The 22131-nt window shown below is 46.6% G+C and overlaps 1 protein-coding gene across 1 annotated transcript in view; it reads left to right on the forward strand.

The window, feature by feature from the left end:
- Window positions 1-20807, forward strand: part of DNAH9 (dynein axonemal heavy chain 9) — a gene marked incomplete at both ends in the record, with an annotated part of 208231 nt that extends 187424 nt beyond the window's left edge. The window contains 6 exons of the mRNA XM_082008261.1: window positions 1744-1935; window positions 2433-2624; window positions 3396-3566; window positions 6131-6313; window positions 14916-15305; window positions 20580-20807. Of these exons, the coding sequence (XP_081864387.1) occupies window positions 1744-1935; window positions 2433-2624; window positions 3396-3566; window positions 6131-6313; window positions 14916-15305; window positions 20580-20807 (1356 nt within the window). The remainder of the gene's footprint in view (window positions 1-1743; window positions 1936-2432; window positions 2625-3395; window positions 3567-6130; window positions 6314-14915; window positions 15306-20579) is intronic.
- Between the last annotated feature and the right edge of the window lie 1324 nt (window positions 20808-22131).

The following is a 22131-nucleotide window of genomic DNA, read 5'->3' on the forward strand; positions in this document are numbered from 1 at the left end:
GTTCTGGCCATGGGCAGGGGTTCCGCTGCTCAGCCACAGCGCTCTTGCCAACACAGAGTGAGGGCCAGAGCTTTCCAAGCCTCTGCCTGGCTTCAATCACAGAAAGGGGGTTCAGCTTCACCCATGAGAGCCGAGCTTCAACTTCATGCCATGCGCACAGCTCCATCCCTTCATCCCTTCTGCTGCTCTGCTCTCCTGTAACGCTGATGCTGACGCTGCTGGGAACAGGCATGGCTGCCCAGGCTTCTCCTTGGAGCCTGCTGCTGAGACGCTACTCCCAGCACCATTCAGTGTTCTTTGGAGACTGGTTCCCTTTGATCATTTTCATTGATTAAATGACTCAGGCTCCCACCCCTCCACCTCCGACATCATGATTCTGCCTACTGGTTTGTAGATATTCAAACTTCAAGTGTCACCTGGAAGTTGGGAAAGGAAGCACCCGTTGCTGTGCTGGCTTTTAAAGGGCTGTATTGGATTTTTTTTTTTTTGCAAGCGTTTGCTTGGATTTTTGGCAGTTTCTCACATCCCTGCTTTAGTGTGCTGTGCAAGGTTGTGTGGTCAGTGAATACGCTGCTGCAGCGCATGGCTGGGCTGGCTCTGAGCAGAGGGCCCCAGCAGCGGGGCTGTAGCCTTTCTGGGATAACTCCCCACTGCTTCAGCCCTGCAGCACAAAGAACTGCTGCCGCAGGGAAACATTTTGTACTCAAGGGGCAGGATGGAATTTAGTTCTTCCAGGTGCAGTTGTCTTCGGCAGGAGCCTTGCCATGGTCATGGTCCTGCTGCTGGCACACTTGCCCTGTGTAGTGCCTGTATCAGCGATAGTGTGGCCAGCAGGAGCAGGGCAGGGATTGTGCCCCTGTTCTTGGCACTGGTGAGGCCGCAACTGTTCAGTGTTGGGCCCCTCACTACAAGAAGGACGTTGAGGTGCTGGAGCGTGTCCAGAGAAGGGCAATGAAGCTGGTGAGGGGTCTGGAGCACAAGTCTGATGAGGAGTGGCTGAGGGAACTGGGGGTGTTCAGTCTGGAGAAGAGGAGGCTGAGGGGAGCCCTCATTGCTCTCTACAACTACCTGAAAGGGGGTTGTGGTGAGGTGGGTGTTGGTCTCTTCTCCCAAGTAACCAGTGATAGGATGAGAGGAAATGGCCTCAGGTTGCACCAGGGGAGGTTTAGACTAGATATTAGGAAAAGTTTCTTTACGGAGAGAGTGGTCAAGCATTGGAACAGGCTGCCCAGGGAGGTGGTGGAGTCACCATCACTGGAAGTGTTCAAAAAACATGTGGAGTGGCACTTCAGGACATGGTTTAGTGGGCATGGTGGGTTGGGTTGATGGTTGGACTTGATGATCTTAAAGGTCTTTTCCAACCTTAATGATTGTGATTCTGTGATTCTGTGCCTCTCTCCATCTGCCTGCTGTGGGATGTGGGGTATGTTCAGGTGTAGGGCATTGGGTGGATACACGTGTCCTTCCCTTCTTGGCTGTCAGTATGTGTTCCTGTGCAAAGCTACTTTGAGTTGGAAAAGAAAACATTAATTTGGAAAATATGCGTCAGAACCTTCTGATGAATTTGCCATGCAAAGCCGCTAACTTAGAAAAGTAGCGAATGTGTATATGACACAGAAATTAACTGATTGGGCAAGTCAATTCACCCGTGTCCAAAGTTCAGTGTATTTGGGAGGCCCTGGTTGTCGCTGAGTCAGAGGCCAGTGCGGACTTCCCCAGCCCTGCCTCTCGCCTGTATTGCAGGATACCCTGGAGATGTGCACCCGGGAGAATGAGTTCAAGAGCATCCTGTTTGCCCTCTGCTACTTCCATGCTGTGGTGGCTGAAAGGCGCAAGTTTGGCCCCCAAGGCTGGAACCGTTCCTACCCCTTTAACACTGGAGACCTCACTATCTCTGTGAACGTGCTGTATAATTACCTGGAGGCCAGCTCAAAGGTGCGTGAATCAAAGGTGGGACTGTTTGGTGGCTTGTAACCACTAGTGATGGACTGGCTAGTGCTGAAACTCCTGCGAAGTCTCCTTAAATGCCATTTCCTTGTTATCTTTGGTTTCATAACTTCACAGTTCAGTATAGCTTTGTGGTGAGATGAGAAGCTTCAGTGCCACTCCCATCTGTAGCAGCTTACGAATCACAGCAAATAGTGCCTGTGGTCTTTATTCATTGAAAATACATAGTGGTCTTTGGTTTAACAGAAGTTAGAATAAACTTGCATTTCAGTGGGAAACGGCAGGAAATCTGTGCTGTGATCCAGTTTTCCTTGGACAGGTTTTAACTATTACCTAACATTTGTTTACTTAGAAAACTGAAATAGTGAAGTGGGAGCACTCACTGTGCAGATCAGTGCTTAGTGCTGTAGCCTGCAGCTGAACGAGACGGCTGGTGGAGCTCTGGCTGTCTGCACTCCTTCATGCCTTCCTGGTTCATTCTTCAGGTCCCGTATGATGATTTACGCTACCTCTTTGGTGAGATTATGTATGGAGGTCACATTACAGATGACTGGGACAGGCGGCTTTGCAAAACCTATTTGGAAGAGTTTATTAAGCCAGAAATGCTGGAGGGAGAGCTCCTCCTTGCTCCAGGATTCCCCCTCCCAGGCAACATGGACTATAATGGCTATCATCAGGTAAGCTCTTTGTTTTCTGACATTATACACATAAATGTAATGCCTTCCACAACAGCCCTATAATTTGTCTTAGGAGGCAGTGAATACGACTGCAGTTTTTCAACATACGTCCTGTTATTTCCCATTATGTTCTGTTTCTGTAGACGTTTCAGCATTCCCTTGGATGAACCAAGTCTAATGGTAATTTGCTACTTCATCATGGACTCATTCTGTTCATGCATGAATAGAACAACTGTATTGGTTCTTGAGACTTGAGCGACGCTCCTGGAAAATTACATCCACATACTGTTTGCTAAAATGGCCCTTTCAAGCTCCTTTTATCATCAGTTTTGATGAGAAACACTGAAGGGTCTTGTTGATCTACATGCTGATCTCATCTGTTCTTTGTACACAAATGCAGAAACGGAGATAGACATATTAGGCTGCTTTTGTTCGTAAAACTTAACTACTGGAAGCTAAATTGCCACAAGAGCTTTGAGGATATTGATGCTGAAATGCACAGTGGATAATTGCTAGAGAAGGTCCAGGCCTGAGATATGTAGCCAAGCCAAACTTTAGCAATTACTAAATTTTCACAGCAGGAGTAGAGGCAGTTCTGTAAACAATTGTACGCTCCTTTCTGCCATCAGCTCACTGGTATTTCAGCCCCAAGCAGAGTTGTATCAGCCTGGGCTTACTTACTCGGGTGGGTGATAATTCCACTGCTATGAACTCTGCAGGCAAAGTGCCCTGGACTCTGTATCTAACCTGAACCTGAATTTCTCTGTACAGTACATAGATGATGCCTTGCCTCCGGAATCTCCTTATCTGTACGGCCTCCATCCCAATGCAGAGATTGGCTTCCTTACCCAGACCTCAGAAAAGCTCTTCCGCGTCGTGCTGGAGATGCAGCCCTGGGACACCAGCATGGGCGAAGGAGGAGTGGCGACCAGGGAAGAAACGGTGAGAGTGGTAGAGGAAGGAGCTGTTGAATTTTGATACCTATCTTGTTTGTAAGTAGTCCTGTCCAGCTCAGGATTGTCTCACAACTGCTTCTTATAAGGTGATTTGTCTTTGCTGGATACAAACCGAGTGTCTAAAACCACTAGCTTCATATTATGCAGAATGTCAGCAGAACCCCCCCAGAAATGGTGGGATGTAACTGGAATATTGTCAGTAGTAGGACAGTGGCTTTTAATTACCCCCTGAACTTCAGCGCCGTCATTATCATCCTGTGGAGGTGTCGCAAATAAACCTTCTGTGGCCTCCACTGTCTCTGAACCACTGGTTGCCGTGCACCATGCTGTGACTGGCATACCCACGGGCTCCCTGAGCACCCCGTCCACCAGGCATGATGTGCCACCCGGAGCTCAGCCCACCTCGTACCGCTGCCACCAGGTCCCATCCTGCTCCCAGGCTCCCAGAGGCCTTGTTATTCCTTATTTCCAGCTGAACTCCTTTGCTATGCCTATGTACCAGGCTTTACTCAGCCCTACCTCTCAACACTCACAGCTCATTAAAATCTGGCCCAAGCCTTCATAACAGGATCTGAAGTCAGCCAACACTTGCTCAGCCTCTCATTTCTGTAGTCTTAAAAGCCCAGCTAGATATTTCAAGCTTTGCAAATTAATGAATGGCCAATAGAAAGCGTATATGAAGTCTGTGGTTTCACACATGCTTCCTTTGGCTTAATGTGGAGCTGGGGAACTCACTGCCTTTGCCTAAGGGGCTCTTAGAAGTGCTGGGCATGTTCAGTTTTCAGTTCATACCAGAATTTGAGGTGAGGGGAATAATCCAGAGGTAACAAACCAAAGGAGATGCTCAAAGACAGCAAACATGACTACCTCTTCTCCCCTCCCAGTCCTTTCGCTATTGAAATGCAATTGAACTGCTTGGCCAGAGAAGCAAAATTATCAGTGAGTGATCCAGCAGTGGTGTCACAGAGCATGGCTACCCTGCAAACTCCTGGTGACAGCCAAGACGACTGTCACAGGAGCACAGAAGTCCTCATGGCTTTCGTGATGTCTCTGAGAAGAAAAGCTGCCTGAAAGCAAACTGAGTGTGGCCCCACTGCCCCGCGTTGTGCCTGGGGGGATGCTCCCCCAGCTAATTTTCTTCTGGAGATGCTCGGTCTCATTATCTGAGCTTTAACTGGCACTGGCTGTATCCCTTTCACTTGGTCCTTGATTAAGAGTGAGTTACGAGTTTTCTCTTAGCTCCTCTGTTTAAGGATTCCTAGCCCCTGTGTTGGCTGAGGCAGTTTTAGGGAGTTTGCAGAGAAACTGCGAGCCTGTCATTTTCCTGAGGCTCTGACAAGTCCAGTTACTCCCACAGGTTTCTGAGGCCACGTTACAGAAAATACAGAAAATGAGCTGCAACTGTTGTGAAAAAATCAGACCCAAAGGGATTTTCAGGGGAATTTCAAATTAGAGGATATTTCGATACTGCACTGAGGTGCAGCTGAAGAGCTTTTCCAGCCGAGCTTTAACTTCAGCCACCGAGCTGGGTGCAGTGACAGCCTACACATTGTCACCTCTTCGTAACATCTGATGCAAATGTGGAGGGTTTGGAAGAGCAGCAATGGGAGGAAATTGGAGTACGGAGTCCCAAGTACAAGTGCTGGAGGGCAGGGTAATAGAATTACCCTGGGCTGCCTCTGTCACTGGCTGGTAGCTGCCGCTGGCACCCGCACACCAGCTTTTGCGCATTGGATCACGGAATTGTAGCTGTGCGTTACGTGTTCCTGAAAAACCCCCAGGAAGCAGAAGTCTTGCCCAGGTTCCAGCACAGAAGTAAAGCAAAACATTATGTGAGAGACTTCCAGACAGAGTTGCCTAACACTCAGATAAACCTGAGAGATACAGCTGATCCCGTGAAGATTAGGGTCTTCATGCCTCATTGTCAATCAGAAAAGTTTTTGTCAGTTTTATTTCTTTTTCAGACACTGGAAATATCCTGCTGCATTGGAGCTTTCCCTGTTTAGTATTTAGAGATATAAAGCCGTTTCCAAATCAAGCTGTAATGTTGACCAGAAAATAATTTTGTTTCATTTTCTTCCACGGCTCTATTAGTTCAGAATGCCAAATTCAGCTTAAAATTCAATTTTATATAATCACCTCTCTCGATCAATATACCACAGAAAAACAACTCATAAGCTCAGTTGTCCTGAGGCTCATCTGAGGCTATAGCCCCATCCGTCTTCTTGCATTGAATCTGACCTTAGGAGAAGTAAGAATACAAGCTCTAAGACCCAAGAAGAAAGGAGGCTGCTACATGTCACGGTGACATTTTTCAACCATCATTTTGAAAGCTTCTCATCTGACATTAACTTTTGTAAGCATTTGAATTTTAATAGGATGGGGCAAGCTCTTTGAAAGGTTCCATGCCCAGCGCGGCTGACACTGATTGTTTTCGGAGACACTAACTGGCAGATGACGTTTTCATCCCGTCGTCAAGGCAGCTGTCAGCTGAGGAAGCCCAGTGGGTCGTTCATTAACATCCCTCTCTCTTTTCCCTTTGGCACACAGGTGAAAGCTCTTCTGGAAGAGATGTTAGAGAAATTGGTTGATGAGTTTAACATTGCAGAACTGATGGCAAAGGTGGAGGAGAGGACGCCGTACGTTGTGGTTGCCTTCCAGGAATGTGAGCGCATGAACATCCTCACCAGTGAAATAAAGCGCTCCCTCAAGGAACTGGATCTGGGGCTGAAGGTAAGAGCTCTGGATGCTTGCAACTAGCAGCGTCGTAAAATCTTGATGAATGGAAAAGGTGCTCAGGGAATAAAAGGGGTCACACTCTGTATTCAGCACTGCTGGCTGCAAAACCAACTTGACTCCATGGGGAAGGGTTCACTGATGGATTTCAAATGGCACATTGTCCGCAGGCCACGAGTGCAGGTGCTGGGAGAGGTTAAAGAAACACATAGCAATGACTGCCTTTGGAAATAGAGAGCAAGTGCTTCTGTCCACCCGATATTGTAGCACAGCAACACTAGGTCACTCAGAAATTGAGACGTGGCCTATTTAAAGGGAAGCCAAAAAATGACACCCTTTCACAAAATGCCCAGTTACTGGGGGGAACCTGTAACAAAGTGTCATTAAAGGCACAAGTTGAGCTGAAATCAAAGGAAAGTTCGGTCGTGTGCAAGGACATAAAATATCCAGAGCTATAAGAGAAAAAGCCTAAAAACTCAAGAGTTTTGGAAGGAATGAAACTTCCCTTGCTGGGTGTGAGTCATCTGCTCATGGAGGAGGGTCAGGAGCAGACCTTCCCTCTGGAGATACTGTCCGTGATTTCTCCACCCACAGTTGCTTCTCCACCCTGGTAAGACACTAGACTCTGCTCCAGAAAGGTGATGTCTGTGTCCCTCTGGGTGGTGGCTTTGGCCACTGCTTGTGGAGAACAGTGAGGAGCTGTCCCAGAGCTGGCAGGACATACCAGGTAAGATGCAAATTTCTGAGCTCAGCAGGATGAGCAAGAGGGCTGTGCTTTGAGGTTGCATCCACTGGTAGGGAGGTCATCTGCTGAATCCCCTCCCGGGCAGTTGGTGGGACAAAATGGAAAAGGTTACTGACTGCCCATTAGGGGACAAACCAGCATAGATCAGACCACACTGCAGGTGAGGACCTGCCTAGCCAGTCCTGGTGCCTTGTAGCAACACTTGCCCTTCACCTCGTCACCCCAAAAGGCTCTTCACCGTAGCCAAGTGCTGTTGTCCTGTTTCGGTTGGGATGGAGTTGTTTTTTCTTCCCGATAGTTGGTATAGTGATGTGCTTTGGAGTTGGCTGTGTGGTGCTTAACTGCTGGCTGGGGCGAAACCACGACAGCTGAACATCCTTTGGAAAGGCCTAAGTGTAGCAGAGGAATGCTGCCTGGAGCATGCAGCACAAAGCTGGTGGGTTCAAGGCTACCCCAAAGCCTTCCGGGCGTTATTGACACAAAGGTGTTCCCTGGGTGATTTCATGGTGTGGAGCAGCAGTCAAGGACACTTAGTTGCTGGGCATTCCCTGTCCATCATTTCCCAAATGACAAGTTGCCATCCCATTTCACCAAAAAGCTCAGCTCACAAAAATACTTGGCATAGCATGGGAAGTATCGCATTGGAAGGAATTGCAGCTACTTTGTATGAGCCCCTTAGCAGAAAGAGCTGACAGGCGGACAAGGAGGACCTGTCTTGAGACTGAATGACAATCCCAAACCTCTCCTGAGGGCAGCTTTGAAGAAAGGTCTTCAAAGGAGATATGTGCAGCATACACGCGGAGGTGCTAGGGTTGGCTCTGGGATTTCAGGTAGCTGCAGCTCTGCAAGGGTAGGACTAGGCTGCTTGTAAAACCCAGCTGTGCTGGTCTGTACGCTGTGAACCTCACAGCTGGGGTCCATGCTGGCTCAGACACCTCTGCGTTGCCTTTGCTGCTGATGCTCATTGTCTTGGTTAAAGAGAGAGACATATCCTATGCAATTCGTGGTGGCCCACTATGAACAATCCATTTTAAAATAGGCTGATATTTATGCAGTCAATTATTATAAACAGATTTCCTTTATTTTCTAGCATAAGGAAGTAGAATTGAAAATTCTGTTTCCTGAGATAGGTAAACAGAATTGATTTAATGTTTCAGTCCTGGAGCACCAAACATGATATAATTGGAACTGGGACAATGTGTAGCAATTAGATTTAATTGTGGAGAAGAATAAGCTATTTAATGTTGGTAGGGGGAATGAGTGGATGCATGGACTTAAAAAAATCATAGATGAAATGAACCACAGAAATCAGGCTATACCAGAGGGTGCAAATTTCTCCCCCAAACCCTGACACAAATCACGTCAGGGAAGTGAGATGATACCTTCAGGAAAGGTATCTCTAATGACTACATAGGTTGGTCCCTACAGCCTCAGTAGGCAGATTCAGAGACACCTCAGGGCCAGGACTTAAGGACTACTGAAGGGCAGGTGAGTAGCGGTATCCATTCGTGTTAACGTTTCTTCATCTTGTGTATGCTGAAGAGACAGATTTGAAGGGTCTGAGATACCACCAGTGGGCAATTCTTCTGTGCCTGCAAGCGAGGGTCGCATGCCAGTCCCCGCAGAGCTGAGTTAGATGTCGTGTGTGACCCACACCCCTGCCCAGCATCCCCCGGCGGGCCCTTCCCACGCCTTGGGTGACGGCCAAGGGGGATGCTTGGCGCTGCTGTTGGCTCTTTCTGTAGGCAGTGATGCTGTCCTGACCTGACAGCTAGGTCTCACGCTCCATTTGGGAGAGAAATCGTTCTTTAGTTGTTCCTTCTGAGAGCGGCTCCTATGAGAATTGTTAATGCACGTTAATCTCTGGGATTGGGGATCTTTACCGACAGCACTCAGAGGAGGAGAGTTTACGTAACAGGAACCACAGATCTCAGAATAGAATAAATAAAACACAGAGGAAGCAAGTCTTATTGTTTTTAACCGACTATCTGCTAAAAGGCGGTGATTTGGAAACGACATGCCTAATTTGAATTTTTGAATAATTCATTGTGTCTGTATAGCGAAAAGTGATTGTTTGGTCCAAAAATAGGAGACATCCCATTAAGAGGGAGAGAAATTGCAATAGACTGGTAGCCATCAAAAATAACTGGCATGTTGCATTTCAAAGCCCTTTGTTCTGGATTACTTTGGTGAGACCAGAGGCTAGGCTGAAACACTTGCATGTTAATGTTGTACCCAGTGTAATTTTTGCAAGCAGATTTTCCATTTTGCAACTTCAGTGAAGGATAAGCCTCCAAAATGAGGATAATAAATATTATAAAAGGATAAAGTAAACCCAAATTTTGTGAGGATAGCAGGGTATTTCACTGTATCAAGTGAAAATAACCTTAACCAAGAAAACAATTTGTGGCAATAGTCTGCTCATCTTGAGGGAATGTCTGCAGGCTGGTTAGGATTTCCTTCAAGGGTGTCTTTAATGAAAATTACTCCCAGGATTTTCAGAAAAAAAAAAAAAAAAAAGAAAATGTAACTTGAATCATTCCGGGTGCACTTTAGTATTCAGCATCTGAAATGCAAATTTATGCATAATTATGTTTGGACAACTATATGAGATAGCTGCTATAGATGCTTTGAACCCTCACAGGAGATTCCAACAAGCATGCTTGAATGTGCAGGCTTTAAAAATTGCTTTTCTTAAGCCTTCCTGGGAATTATATTTGCTAATTCATTTGTTTTCTGAAAATAAAACTAGACAGGATATATGATCCTGAGGGTTGTCTTTAAATCAATTTGACTGCTTGCACATATTTTGCAATATTTTTACCTGCTTTAAAACCTTTCCAGGAGTGCAAAATACTTCTGACTGTCACTGTCCCTGTGGTTCTCAGTGTCCTGCTGTGACCAGTGCAGTATTGCCCCTCAGACTTTTTTTCTTCCTACATGGTCTTGCCATGTCTTTAGCCAGAGACCAGCTTATGGAATAGGTCCTCTCAGGGTCTAAGTTCTCCTGGGATGGGAGATAGTGACCCATGTGATATGAATGAAGAAGGAACCACAATGGTACTTCAGAGTTTGTGTGCCAACAGAAGTTCTTCAAACAGAAAGCCATGGCAACTGCCCCCTAATGAGGTCAAATAATTTTGACAGCCTTGTGAAGCTCATTACCAGACCCTCTGATCTGACATGGCCATGCTTTTGTGTTGTGTGGGTCAGTAAGTTGTCTTAAAGTGTGTTATAGATAAAGAGAAACAGCTCAGGTACCTCAGAGGAAATGCATGGGGCATATGTATTTCTTTGTCACTTCATGGAAAATACCAAAATGAGAAATCTTCAGTTTGTGTTTGTCCCTTGTGCTTGGAATTACCCAGGACATTAAAGACCTTTTACCAGGTAACTCATCATTTTGAGATTCCCTACAGATTAAAATAATTGTATATAAATAATGAGATGATTTACTGGCAGAGACCCACCTGGTCCCTGCTCACATGAAATGGCAGAAGGTGATGTGTGTTTCGAAAGGTGGTTACCGCTGTTCCTCATGTTTTAGGGCTAATTGCAAATAGTCCTGCTTCCACCTTTTAATTTAACCCTATTTGTTGTTTTTAGCTTCAAGCATATTAAAAAAAACCTAAAGAAACACTACCTTAAAACCTTTGTACAGATGATTTTCTCTGTCCATCAGAAATCTGTCCTCCATGGGGAAACCCAGCAGGTTCAGACGCTTGTTGCCTTTAAAAGCTTACTACTTTTAACAAGTCACCTATGGAGCAGATGTTTACTAATGCGTTGTACCAATCCTGTTGAGAGATGAACATTTCCCAGGAGGGAACCACAGATCTACTGATGGATGAAAAGCTGGACATGAGCCGGCATGTCTGATCGCAGCCGAAAGGTCAACCACGTCCTGGGCTGCCCCCAAAGCCACGTGCCCAGCAGGGAGAGGGGGGCTTTTGCCCCTCTTCCCCGCTCTGGGGAGACCCCCCTGCAATGCTGCATCCAGCTCTGGAGCCCTCAGCACAGGAGAGACACGGACCTGCTGGAGCGGGGCCAGAGGAGGCCCCAGCAATGCTCCGAGGGCTGGAACAGCTCTGCTGGGAGGACAGGCTGGGAGAGCTGGGGGGGCTCAGCCTGGAGAAGAGAAGGCTCCGGGGAGACCTTCCTGCAGCTGAGAGGCACTGAGGAGAAAGATGGGGACAGACTTTTCACCAGGGCCTGTAGCGATAGGACAAGGGGTAACGGTTTTAAACTAAAAGAGGGGAGATTTTGACTGGATATAAGGAAGACATTTTTGACAAAGTGAGAGTGGTGAAACCCTGTCCCAGGTTGCCCAGAGAGGTGGTCGATGCCCCGTCCCTGGAAAGATTCCAGGTCAGGCTGGACAGGGCTCTGAGCAGCCTGCTCGAGTTGAAGATGTCCCTGCTCACTGCAGGGGTGTTGGGCTAGATGGCTTTAAAAGGTCCCTTCTAACCCAAACTATTCTATGATTCTGTGATCTCTGGGGAGAAGCTCTGAATGGGGATCTCAGGGCTGCAGTGGCTTCCAGGCATGGGGACAGCACAAAAGTGCTCTCAGCTCTGATTTGAATTGGTGGGTGCTGGGGAGACACACCCCCTTGAAGTACTGCCCTTGCTTATTGCCAGATAAAATGAATTTTATTGTGGATGGTTAGAAACCTTCACAGGGGGAAAATAAAAATGGAGGGGTGCAGGGCAGGGGGAGATAAGTGTTGCTAAAAATCCAGAAGTGCCAGAGTGGACATTTCCAGTGCCTGAATCCACCTGAGAACCTTCCTCCCTCTGATAGGAGACAGTTAGTGGGGTAGATGTGCATTCAAGCCCTTTGTTTTAGCTGTCATCCAGCAGCTCTGAGTGTTGTGTTCGCAACAGTGTGGTTATCTCAGAGGTTTCCTGTTCTGATGAGATGTTGTCTTCCAAGCCCAGGAGTCTCTGGCCTCTTCTCAGCATACGACCCTTGAGAAAACGCTTGCTGACCCGAGAGCGCAGGCATGTTAGTTTGACCTAAGCCTTCACTCAGCCCTGAGCCCACTCCCACTTGTTAGTGCCAGATGCAGCATGGGCCATCAGCAAGGGCACTCGCTACTGCTCTCCCATGGTCTGGCTGGGTGTCTAGCTGTGATCTTGTCCTACTGTAGCCTGTCAGTGTGACCTGCAGATCAGAGCTCTGCGGGGCATGGTCAGCGTAGGAATAAACTGCAAAAATTTTTAACTGCAGGACTTGGACAAGGATTACTAAACATGTGGTTGTGTTGCTTTAAGTGGATTTCAACTTTTGCTAAAGCTTCATAGATTTTTGTGGCCCCAGTAAAGGACACCTCTGCTGACCTCATTGGCTGGAGGCACTGAAGTCCTGTGAAAGAACAGTTGGAATTTTTTAATGTGAATAGACTGACCCAATTCCCTCACCCTCGTTCTCAGCAACGGCTCAGCTGATTTCAGTTAATCTTTCCAAAAACATTCAGCCTGAGGCAAAGAGAAATTGTAAGTCAGATAAATTTTGGCAAAATGATAGGGGGACAAACAAAAGTATTTATAATGGAAACCAGTGATCAACATTAAGTCTTCAAACTGCTATGGTGTGTTGTACCCCTCGAGCTCAGCATGGAGCACGCAAAAAGGTCATTATGTACCTGTAGAAGCTGAGTCTGCATTTCCAAGTTTTTGTCTTTGTAGATTGCTTGGCTTGAGTGTCACAGAATCACAGATTAGTTGTTCTGGAGTTGTCTGAGAGATTCTGCTCAAAGCAGGATCAGGTAGAGCAGGTTGCCCTGGATCACACCCTGCTGGGTTTTGAAAATTTCCAAGGGTGGAGACTCCACAGCCTCGCTGGGTAACCTGTTCAAGGTCCCACCACCCTCACAGTAACCACACTCATGGTCAACTTGCTGTCCACCAGGACTCTCAGGTTCTTTCCTGCAACTGCTTTCCAGGCAATTGGTCACCAGTGTGTACTGGTGCATGGGGTTATTCCTATTCAGGTGCAAGACTCAACATTTACCTCTGTTGAACTTCATGAGGTTCCTCTCAGCTCAATTCTCCAGCCTGCCCAGGTCCCTCTGAATGACAGCACACCCATCTTTGGGTATCATTGGTGGTCCTGTGGAAGAGTGTGAGGGAGTAAGTAAGTCTGAAGGCTGGACAAACCTCAGCAGTCTTTCAACAGTCCTGATCCAAGCTCCCAGCATGGAGTAAATGTCCCCAGACAGCAAGACAGGTTGGAAGATGGGGGCCTCTGTCCTCTGCAGCAGGGAGTCACCTTGCTGATCTCTCTTGTGCTGCTGCCTGGCTCAGGCTCCATTGGCATTGACGTCTGTTCATTGACTCGTCTGTTCTGACAAGTTCCCAACCTCTCATCTCCTCCCTGGTCACTGAACCTATTCTGTAGCTGCAGATCTGCAGGAGGAACAGAAGCCTTACTCCTGTTGCTGGTAGTCACAAGCTTCCAGCCTTTGCCATCATGGGAGTCTCCCTTTCCCAGGCAGATAGGCACAGACTGCCTGCCTGCCTTCAATACTGCTGGGGTCCTCTTGTACCTGCAGGGTCTCAGACAAGATCCATTTGGTCTCTTTCTCATCATATCTGATGCTAAACAGTTTGCTGGACTCCTCCTGAAGATCCTTTACTTGGTGGCACAGGTCCTCCAGCAGCACACATCTACAGGCAAGGAGACAGCCTCCCAGCCCCAGGCTGGGTGAGAGGCTGCAGGCACTGCCTGCAGCCCCAGATGTGATGAGGTGCAGCCTCTCTTGGGAGCTTGGTCTGATCTGAGGCCTGGACAGTTGCTTCAGATGGCGCTGGGGAGGATGCCCCACAGCAAGTCACCACCATTGCTAAGCAAGTGTACGCTGCCCTTGGCAGAGTTCGTGAGCCCCATCTGTGTGCCCCTCTGCGCAACCTGCTGCATCTCTTAATGGCTTCTCTTAGCTGTCCTTTCAACACTGGTACCATCCAGGCATCTCTTGCTTAGTTTTAATGTAATTTCATCTGGATACAGCAGGAATCTTCTTAATTTTACATGAGCAGACCCTGGGGACCCTCTGCAGAGTACCAGCAGTTCAAGACAGATGCTGTTATTGCTGCTCAGAAGCCTTTTTTGGCCATGCAGTGATGTTCCAGCTCTTCTCCTGCCTGAGCATAACTGATACAGGTTTCTAAAAGATTTAAAAATAATCAATTGCTGGGTAAATGAAAAGCCAAACCTCTCTCTATATCTCGCTTGGCTGAATCATATCTTAATTTGTTGTATGTTTCCCTGCTGTGAAAGAAACTGTGATTAAATTTGCAGACTACATGTGAAGTCAAAAAGAAAGACTTGTACTGCAAAGTAATAAAGGAGGAGGGGAGCAAGGGGAAGTGGAGGAGAGGAGAAGGGAGAAGAGAAGAGGGGAGGAGAGGAGAGGGATAGGACTTGATGTAACAAACATTTGGACAGTTTTGGAGTGGATCATCAGAGACTCCAGTATCCTGCCCTGGCAGCGTGAGTGAGAACACATCTGAGCTTTGGTTTTTTGAGAACACATGAGCTTTGCACATCTGAAAATCTGCCCTATAAAGATCTTCAGTCAATGAGAGGAAACAGAAACAACACTGGGACAACTGAAGGACAACTATGCTTGCTGTCACTTTGTTACACATCTTTTCCTCCAAGTAGTATTTTTACGGTAGGGAGGATCAGGATACAGGAATGTGCAACATTCAATGCCAATTCACTTTGTGAACACTCATGACTGTGTAGGGTGTCATGCTTTTCCACACTTCCTAGCTCAGCCGCTGCTTTCAAGAAGGCTTTGTTCAGGTTAAACAGTTGTCAGTGCTAATTATACCCTTTCTCACTCAGGGAGAACTGACCATGACAAGCGACATGGAAAACTTGCAGAATGCCCTCTTCTTGGACATGGTGCCTGAGTCCTGGATAAAGAGGGCTTACCCTTCCACAGCCAGCCTGGGTACATGGTTTGCTGACCTCCTCACTCGCATCAAGGAGCTGGAGGCCTGGACAGCAGACTTTTCCTTACCCTCTGCAGTGTGGCTTGCTGGGTTCTTCAATCCCCAGTCTTTCCTGACAGCCATCATGCAGTCCACAGCCCGAAAGAATGAGTGGCCTTTGGACAAGATGACCTTGCAGTGTGATGTGACGAAAAAGAACAGAGAAGATTTTGCCAGTCCTCCTCGGGAAGGCGCATATGTGCATGGTTTGTTCATGGAGGGTGCACGCTGGGACACACAGGTGAGCTCACCAAGGATCTTGTGTTGAGAAAGAGGCCATGGATGTTGTGCCCTTGTTGCTTGGTACTATACTCTGGGGAACTTCTCAGTCCAGCCAGGCACTCATCTAAAATAGTCATTTGAGCTGCCTCTTCAGGAATAGGAAAGATGTGAAAGATGGGCCTCCCCTCTACAGCCTGCAGTGGGTATCCAAGGTAGTCAGATGGATCACACCTTGGACTCGTCCGTTTCATGGCTGTGAAGGGAGTTCAGGGTGGCCAACTTGGACTGGTAAATCTAGTTTTTACAAGGTGAATCTCAACCTCAGTGTACATTGACTAAACTGAGGTTGGTACTCATGGTGTTACTACAGACAGAAAACATAGGGACCCCTCGGGGCTGTATTGTCCCTGCACCTTTGCATGGTTGTGATTTCACTGCTGCCTCCAAAAGTGACATGGCAGACTTCTGCATTGTCATTACTCTGTCACCTGTTCAGCAGCAGTGAGGAGAAAGGAGAGGATTCTAATTTCCTACATGTCCCCAGATCTAAATGTGACAAATCTGGACCGCTGCCCTTCCACTGTTGGGTGCTGCAGGATGTCATCTGCATGGGCAGAGCTTGTGGCCAAAAATTAATCACAACCTTTACCTATCCCTTCAGGGTGGCAAATAAAGCTTGTGTGAAAGTCTAACCTGTACGGTCAACACAGACTCAGGCTGATTGCTCAGCGGTGGGGGTGGCAGGCTGATCCTGGACAAACAAAACAAACAGTGTGGTTGGCCCTCGCTCTTCTTCCTTCCTCTTCTGGATGTGACCCAATACCTTTCAGCTGTAGCACAGCCAGCCTCAGGGCAGCCAAGGGGAGAACCATACCCTCCAAGCGGACAGCTGAAGGGAAACTTCTACGCTTGCTATTCCCTGCCCATATAGCTCTCAGCGCTCCTCTTGCAGTGCACCTCTCAGAGCAGCATCCCAGAGGAGCACGATTGTCCCTGTCATTCCTCCTGACAGTTGTCAGCTGTTAGGAGTGCAGTCTGCAGAGCGAGAGCCGTTAGGCTGACAAATCCCCACTGGGCTTGGTCCTCCGAGTTGCCTGGCCTGTGGTACCATGACTCCCAATTTGTGCTGCGTGTGAGAATTAAATGACAGTGATTCATGCAGCTCTTACTCTGGGCAGCCGGCACGATGCTCTTGCTGCCAGTGATCTGTGAGAGAGTGAGGGCTGATCAAAGTGGGTCACCCAGAACTTACTTATCTGTGTCAAATTTACCCCTTTGCTTCCTGCAAAAGGCTTTTATTTCAGAGGCAGCTTTTTAGAGTCTTAACCTTGCAGATCCTCCTTTATCTGTTGGGGGGCTTGGAGGTAGGATGCTGAGGAGAGAGGCCATGCCTGTTACATACCATACCCCAGCCTGACCTTGCAATTCAGATCTAATACTCTCCACTTATTTTTCTGCTCCCTCTCTGAAATAATTTTCCATGAAGGGCAGGAAATTAAGCAAAGCTTTGAACTCACTGGCTGATGGCATCCAGTGCCTTTTGTCACAAGTCCTTGGGAAGGTCAAGGCTCCATTTTCTCTCTGGAAATGGATTGATGTGCGCATTGGGTCTGGAAAGCCACAGGCAGTCAGGAACATCGTCAAAGGCTCTGTCAGAAGGTTGCAGTAAAGGTCTCTTGTGGGTACAAGGTCAGATCTCCTGCCTCACTGGTTTTGGCTCTGCTAATAGCAGAAGTCACAGTAGCAGAACAGAGACCAGCTCAGTCCATTTCCCAAGCCCTGGTCCTACAATTCCCTGCCTATTCCCTTGTCTAAGCCTTTGCTGTGGCTGCTGTACAAAACCCCTTGCAGCTGTTGGAGATCGCAACCCCTTACTACAGGGAGCACTGGATTTCAGTTACCCTCAAAAACTGACCTTTTAAGCTGATACAAATCAGCTGGACACGACAGTACAGAGAAAGTTTTTAAAAATTCCTGGTCTTGCCTATCGAATACCCCATGGAAAAGAGATTCCAGCGGCTGCTGTTTTCCTTCACCATCATTACAACCATTACTAGAAAATACAATGGTCAAAATGGCTGAGTTCTGCCTAGATTTTACCTATCCCCAAGTGGTAATGGAAGAGTAGGAAGTTTTGGCAGTGCAAAGCCAGAAATCTTTTGGGAAATGCATGGCTTCTCCCCTTGCCTCCCTCCAATAACTCGTACGGGTGATTGCATTCAGCAGTGAGGTTTGTCTTCAGAGACCACCCAGACTTTAGTAAATGTGTTTTTCTGGTTACATTTTCCTCATGATTGAAAGATACTGAGCAATTACATTTATAGAACCATTCATAATCTCCGGGTATCATACTTCAATTTATATCAGAAAGGAAAAGAATATTTTCATATGTTGCTGCTCACACTGAAATATCATTTCCACCTAGTGGAACTATTCATTTTGCCTCTAATCCAGTGAGCACCAGTATATATTAATGGATGCAGCATTTTTAAAACAGGTGCACAGTTCTCTTGGGTTGTATGCTCCAAATTTATCCTCTGATAAGAATAGCAGGGCATGTTTAGAACTCCTCTGGGGAACACTTCCACCTTTAAAAGAGTATTTCACATGTAGATTGTGCCTCCAAAAAGGAAACAGTCCCTCTATGTTCTGCTACTCACATTTTTCTATTTATTTAAACATTTATGTTTGCCCTTGGGTGTCTTAAATTTATAAAACATTCATTACAAAACAGCAGACAGCTATTAGATGGAATGAAACCAAGCAGGTTATTTTGGGTCCAAATGATCTGTCGCTGTAGCACTGTTAAAGTCAGTGGGACTTGGTGAGAGAGAGTTTGACTGGTGACACTATGAGACATTTTATCTCAAGCCATGGGAGATTCCTGACTGATGGATTCCTGGCTTTCCTGCTCCCAGCAATGGAGAGATTGATGCCAAGTACGTGCCCTGCTGCTCACCAAGGGTACTGGAGCATGATGGCACAAGGGGCGAGGTAGGTTTTGCACCACATGTGCCACAAGAAGCTTTGCCACGTGTGGACAGCACGCCACTTTGTCCTTGGAAGAGATGGGCAATCAGTGCACAGCCCAGTTCTGGTGCCACAGTCCCAAACATCACAGCTTGTCGTGTTCTTCTGCAGAGGCACCAAGTACACCAAATCTCATACATGAAAGATTGAAAGTTTTCCTGGAGGAGTGAGCTGGGACATCGTATGAAGCCTTTTTCTGTAGATGTTAACTGTTAGTAATGCCCATGTATTTGTGAGCTATGAGTGTGATAGTAGGATGTGGCTCAAGGTGAAGTCTCCAGTGATAAACTTACAATGCAGCCATGGAGGGGACACTTGCAAATTGTGCTGTGAACAGCCAGTCTCTTACTTATGGTTGTTTTGAAAAATTAATAGCTTGGCAAACTCTTGTCCATCTGTATCTCAACTTTTAAACTACTCATTTGGCTTTACTGGATAGCACATCATTAGGTCGTCTTCACTGCGTGCTCCACAGGTGGCTCTTTTTCTCGTTCCCCATGTCCAGTTGAAGCCACTAACCCCAGCAATCTCTGGACCACCTTAGAGCGATGTTGCCTGCTGGCTACACTGCTGGTCAGATCACCACCTGCAAGCAGAGTTTGCACCTTCCCTGCAAACAGAGGCAACTCTATCTGAAAGACAACCAAGCCGTGCTGAAGGTTTTTAAGCCAACTGAACCTAAATTAGCCGCGGTGCAGGTCTGCCTGTGCTAGTAACACCTCAAAATGCAGTTGAGCAGGACGAGGTGTTGGCTTACTGCATATGTACTTGGGTCCATCTATTAGCATTCCTGGCCTGTGACAGCGGTTTTGTGTCTTTGGACCCGTTGATATGTGGCAACGTAATATGTTCGCTCTTCAAATCACTTGTTGAGAAGCCAGGACAAGCAGAAGTGGAGACTTCTTTAGGGTCTGAGGCCTGAGCTCTCTGAGCACAGAACAGTGGCTTTTCACCAGGTATGCTGTGCCAGTAGTCAGGGAAAAATGCTTTCAGAGTAGAACTAGTTTCTAATGATGAGAGCAATAAAATATGCAAATGCAAATCAGCCCAGACATAACACAATGATATGCTCCACAGAGATACCTCAGGAAGATTTCAACTCTTGTTAACCCAGAAATAGGTAGAATATATCTTGGAAATTTGATCTGAAGTATTGTCAGTGGTAAAAAGAGATCTGATCAAAATCCAGCCTCAGAAATGAAAGGTGTGGATTTAAAAAGAGTGCATAATAATACTTGATAAATAGCTTCTTTGCCAGGTATTATAAGAATTATTTAATGTTTGTTCAGCATGTTGGAAGTATAAAATCCTAAATCAGAGTTGCATTTATCACAGCTTAGTATAACAGATGGCATTAGTACAATTAAACTGAGGTGTGTCGCAAGAGGGTTTATTTTTATTCACTCATTTGCAGAACTAAATGAACTACTAGAGAGGTTGAATCTCATCCCACAAGTCTGATCTAAGACCATTTGAAATAATAATATGATATGTGAAGCTAAACTGCAGTGAGAGGCAGTTTCTTTAACACTGATAAGTTTTATTTCCATTTCTTCATTTGTTTTCATTTCGTCTCTCTAGCTTCCATTAAGCAATTTTGCAGGCTTTGATAATATTCCCTCAGGAATAGTCCTTCTGAATTCCCCTTGTTGGTGTGAGCACCTGTGAGAGTGGAAAAGCCTGTGGTGCCTTTTGGGCCCACACAAAACATTGAGTGCATTCGTTGCACAGACAGGCGTATCCCAGGTCATGTTCAAATTTTGGTGGTGTGGCGGAAGACTGACTTGGTGCCTTTTAGGCTTTTCTCAGGTAAGCGTTGTTCTCCACCCTGAGCCCTGTTCAGGTGCTCACAATTGGTCCTAGCACAAGCAACCCTTCCCACAAGATGGTTCTGGTCTTGCAAAACCTTGACCAAGAGCAGCACGAGGATGATGTGGCTGGACATAGCCAGGAACATTGTTCCCCTGCAAAGTCCAGCTCAGGTATGTGTGAGTTTGGGCATCTGATGAGAGCAGGCATCTCTTCTTGCCCCTTGGAATAAGCTACACTTGAGGGAGGCTTCTGACAGAACAGGATAGGTGTTTGATCCAGACCCTCCTTTACCTAAAATAGACTCATCCAACCCCCTTGATCTCAGAAAAGGTGCTTGCACTTGCCCAATAAGTCCAGCTTGCATAAACATTACAGAGGATCATGTGTACTGGGATACAGCTGATGGTTATCTTGGAAATCTAACTAAGACTTTGTCTTCTTTCCTTTGTAGACTGGGATAATCACAGATGCCAGGCTCAAGGAACTAACCCCAGCCATGCCTGTCATTTTCATCAAAGCCATTCCTGCTGACAAACAAGATATCCGTAGTACATACCCATGTCCTGTATACAAAACACGCCAAAGAGGACCGACTTACGTGTGGACTTTTAACCTTAAAACTAGAGAAAATCCTTCCAAGTGGGTGCTCGCTGGTGTGGCATTGCTGCTGCAGATCTAGGCTCACCAGCAGAGCACCTCATTTGCAAATCCCTAACAATGTCTTTCTCAGACAATTAAAAAAATAATATCCTGAGATCGAAGCCAAGCTCCATCTCTCTGTGTACCAGGCACTTAACCTAAACAGAGCCTGCAAGGAGGGGACAGAGGTGGAAAGGTACACAGGGACCAGATTCTTCGCTGCTGTAAATCAATGTCCTGCTCAGTGTTCCTACAGTGTTGCTGCACTGGAGCATTGAAAGATCCCAACTCACAGCCCGATCTTCCACACCTAGAGAGTTCTAAGCTCAAATCTGAATCTAATGTTTATTTCTCTTCTGTATTCAAAGTAGTTTTAAAGTCAGTGGCCTTCTCCCATTTCCTTAGATAGTTCAGTGACGTGTGAAATTCTTTAGACCTAGTTCCTCTCTATACATGAGTGTTTCTTCATCATATGTGTAATGTTGAAAGTTAGAGCATCAGCAGGGGTTGAGATATGAACTGTTTTTTGCTAATATTCCTGTAAATTTAAAAAACATTAAAAATACTGTTAATATCCAATGTGCTTATTGTAATCAACAGTAAAAATACAGCACAGGGATTATTTAAGAATATTTCATAATGATAGAAATTTACTAATAAAAATCATTATTGCTGGACTAGTCTCAAAATTGCCTGGAGGCCTGGATCACACAAAGAGTGGATGCAGGTCAGGTGGGACAAACGCAGCCATTTGGATAGTTCCACTTACAATTACAAATGCTGTGGGTGAGAACTGATGTGTTTCTAGCGCAGAAAACACAGAGAGGGATGAGTGGGGTGTACATTATCTTAATGAGCCAGACACACAGAGCGTTGCTCTGGACTGCAGAAGCTGAGCACTTGGGAGGTAGAAAATGTGAGAAGTGAGGTTGCCTGGGGAAATGGAGCTGTGCCGCGCTCTCCGTGCCATCTACAATGCTTCGTTGCACAGCACAGGACCTTGACTCTGTCTAATATTTGCTGTTTCTTTTCCTCATATGGTGCACAGTATTGTCCTGCCCTTCACCATGCAAGCTGCGATGAGTTTTTAATCTGTGGGGTCCACTGCCACCTCTGAGCTCACTGCAGGTATCAGCCTGGGTGCCTACAAGGGAGCCTGTGTAGGATGGAAGGGGAAGATGGCAGATGTGCAGAGGATTTGGCTTCAGTGGAATTGGCACTGATGAACACCTCCAAACTTTCCTACTCTAACCCAACACCAGGTCACAATCTCACAGCCACGCTCAGGTCTCTGTCAGGGACTGTGACCCTCCTTCGGGAACACTAAAAACCCTGTTACTCAAGATGAATCCCCAAAGTCAATA

Source organism: Phaethon aethereus (genome assembly GCF_964289735.1).
Source record: "Phaethon aethereus genome assembly, chromosome: 18".
NCBI classification, from domain to species: Eukaryota; Metazoa; Chordata; class Aves; order Phaethontiformes; family Phaethontidae; genus Phaethon; species Phaethon aethereus.